General features: G+C 53.9%; 1 protein-coding gene across 1 annotated transcript; it reads right to left on the bottom strand.

Annotated features, from left to right (window-relative positions):
* Positions 1 to 210: 210 nt before the first annotated feature.
* LOC109754622 (serine/threonine-protein kinase BLUS1) lies at positions 211 to 2398 on the bottom strand. The gene has a single exon (XM_020313539.4). It carries the CDS (start codon positions 1991 to 1993, stop codon positions 437 to 439), a length of 1557 nt encoding a protein of 518 aa, XP_020169128.1. The 5' UTR covers positions 1994 to 2398; the 3' UTR covers positions 211 to 436.
* Between the last annotated feature and the right edge of the window lie 798 nt (positions 2399 to 3196).

The raw sequence follows: 3196 nt of genomic DNA, 5'->3' as shown, positions 1-3196 counted from the left end.
AAAATTCTTATTTGATTTTAATATTAAATCTCCAATATTTTTCTTTATTTTGGGAAAGCCATTTTATCCCCCTCTTTTATTTTCATAAAAGAAATATTCAAAGAGAAAATAACTAAAATCAAACGATCTTCTTTTCAAAATTTGAGAAAACTCAAATATGAAAATAACGAAATTCCCAACTCTCTCCGTGGGTCCTTGAGTTGCGTAGAATTTTTAGGATCAAGCCAAAATGCAATAAAAATATGATATGCAATGATGACCTAATGATGACCTAATGTATGTTACAATTATACGTACATATTGTTACTTCTTGGGTGCTACGAGGATGCCATTGTGTATCTGTAACAATTCAAATACACGAACACGCATCCGCAAACGAAATGGACGCATACATGTTGTGCGGCTACCCGCAAAATGTCTCCAGCTTATCCCCATATTAACCAGCCCTCTCACGAAGAAGCTCCTCCAGCTGGGCATTCCTGGTGATTTCCTCCTCTACCTCCAAGGTCAGCATCTCCACCCTCTGCTCGAGCTGACGTACGTACGCGAGTAGCATCTCCTCCCTGGCCGTCGTCTCGCCGCAGCAGTTGCCGTCGTGGTGATAGCAGCAGCCACCTTCCAGTTCTTGGGCCAGCATCCGTTTCTGCACCTCGAGGCTTCCCAAGATAGTCATCAGATGCGGCACCACCACCCCTTTCACGCCAAACGATCCCTCGTTTTCTTCTCGATCACCTTGTTCTTCCGTTACTCCCTTATCTCCGTCTTCTCCGGCGCCTTCGCAGGTCCGCTCAGGCACGGTGTCCTCGTCGTCGAGTGGAAGGAACAGCCGTGCTGTCGTCTCGGTCCGGTCGAGCTCCTCAAAGCTGTCCGCGTCTTCCTTCCTCGGGCAGTCCGCGCCGAAGTTCCAGCCGCTCATGCGGCGGTTCTTGACGATGCTCGCGCTCGCCTGGCCGTGGCACGGCGACACGCAGCGCGCGCCCCCGGCGGCGCAGCCGCAGAGGCCCGTGACGTCCTTGCAGCGCTCCTCGATGCTCGGCACGACGCTGAGGACGTTGCGGACGAGGTGGTCCTTGGAGCGGCAGCCTTTGAAGAACGGATGCCGGAGAAGCTTCTCCGCCGATGGCCGCTTGGCCGGCTCTTGGCACAGGCAGGAGGACACCATGTCCTTGAACGCCTTGGAGAGCTTCTTGTTCTTGGAGATCTCCGCGTCCTCCATCCGGACGCGGCTCGTGATCCTCATCAGCATCGACTTGGACGGCGGCAGGTGGGAGAGGGGCGGCCGGCCGTGCGCGAGCTCCAGGGCCGTGATGCCGAACGACCAGATGTCGGCCTTGATGCCGTAGCCGACGTGCGAGTGGATGACCTCCGGCGCCATCCAGTACGGCGTCCCTGCCATCTCGCTGAAGTAGGAAGAAGAGCTGAGGACAATCTGAGGGGCGTGTGTCAAGGGCCCGGAGAAGGACGACGCCGGCGGCGGGGTCTCGTATATGGACGCGGACACGCCGAAGTCGGCGAGCTTGACGGAGCCGTCGGAGTCGACGAGGACGTTTCCGGCCTTGATGTCGCGGTGGATGCGGCCCTGCTCGTGAAGGTAGCAGAGCGCACGGAGCGTCTCCTTGAGCACCACCGCGATGCACGGCTCTGGTAGGCCGTCGGGGAAGCCGTGGGCGAGGATGGAGTGCAGCGAGCCGGCGGCCATGAACGGCATGACCACCCATAGGTGGCTGCCCACCGTGAAGGAGCAGTGCGCGCGCAGGACGTTGGCGTGCGACAGGAGCGCCATGGCCTTGGCCTCCCGCCACACGTCCTCCAGGTTGGCGCGGGAGCGCTCGAGGTCGATGGCCTTGATGGCCACCGGCACGGAACCGAGCGGCAGGCACGCGGCCTTGTACACGACGGCGCTGACGCCGCTTCCGATCTTGCAGAGCAGGCGGTAGCACTCTGGGTTGAGCGGGTATTTGGCTTCGCCGCCGGCCCCCGCGTCGTCTGCCATGTCTGTGGGGACGCCGGCCGGAAATGAGAGAATGGATGTACATACTACTACACTGGTGATGATACTTACGTAGCGTCTCGTATACAGCAAACACTAGGTGAGAAAGCGGCTTGATTGGGGCGTGCCGCGTTCACAAGAGATGTCCGTGATCGCCTGTGGTCAGGAGGAAAGATGATCACAGGGTGGCACTGCATGTGAAGTAGAAAAAGATGAAAGGAGGGTGCTCACAGGGTAGTGTCGCCAAGAGATTTGTGGCCGGAAACAGATGGGTATCTCGTGAACCTATGTGGTCTCCAAATGTTGTTCTTCCTTTTTCTTTCAAGGTGAAGAGGCACGGAAGGCATTTAGAAAAAAAAAGCCCCTTGATTCATCACAAGATGTAGAATATGAAAGATTATCGCAACAGAAAAATTCGGATAGTTGTTCCCTTACGGTGAGCTCCCTTCTATCCAAAAAAGATTCTGCTATTATAAATTCAGATGATAAGTGTCACACGTATGGCATAAAGCACTCCGACCCAAACTTTTGTACAACTAAAGTTACCATTCAAAAAGAAAAAACAAACCTTACAAAACTGAAACTTGCCACCCGAAAAGAAAGTTGTCATCCTCGCGTCACTAATTTTCCATCAAAAATGTTTGGAGTTGCTATGTGTTCGTGCCACACGTGGGCAACGCTATGGTCAGCCGGGTGATAACCTGAAAAGATCCGCCGCCTCCATAGCCACTCGATGGAGCCTCGAATAGTTACCCAATCTTTACAACAAGAGCCTTGTTGTGTTCAGCCTTCCGCAACAAAAGTCTTGTTGCAATCTTTTCCAAACCGTTTTTCCTCATATCTATGCAACAGGAGTCTTGTTGCCATTTTTTCCAAACCGTTTTTCCCTCTGATCTCTTCAATAGTAGCCTTGTTGCACTCGGCCTTCTGCAACAAAAGCCATGTTGTGTCTTTCCCTGCGGTAGCACGTCGTCCCCGGCGCCGCCTTGCACGCGACATCGGTCGTAAAATCTATGGGGATTTTGCTCATCATGGGAGGCTGCCAAAATCATGGACGAACCCATGTTGCGTTGAAGCACCGGCACAACAACATCGATTGTAGAACGACGATGGCATTGGGTCATGGCGTGACGAGGCACTAGCCGGCACCGATGAGCAGCCTTGTAGCGTGTGTACTCGCCCCATCTTCCCTTGCAACAGTGGTGT

The sequence above is a fragment of the Aegilops tauschii genome, chromosome 5 (assembly GCF_002575655.3).
Source record: "Aegilops tauschii subsp. strangulata cultivar AL8/78 chromosome 5, Aet v6.0, whole genome shotgun sequence".
In the NCBI taxonomy this organism is placed as follows: domain Eukaryota; kingdom Viridiplantae; phylum Streptophyta; class Magnoliopsida; order Poales; family Poaceae; genus Aegilops; species Aegilops tauschii.
This window is presented reverse-complemented; position numbering and strand designations above follow the sequence as displayed.

Excerpts from the sequence above, each read along its gene's own strand:
- LOC109754622 (XM_020313539.4), bottom strand. The coding sequence starts at position 1,993 with ATGGCAGACGACGCGGGGGCCGGCGGCGAAGCCAAATACCCGCTCAAC.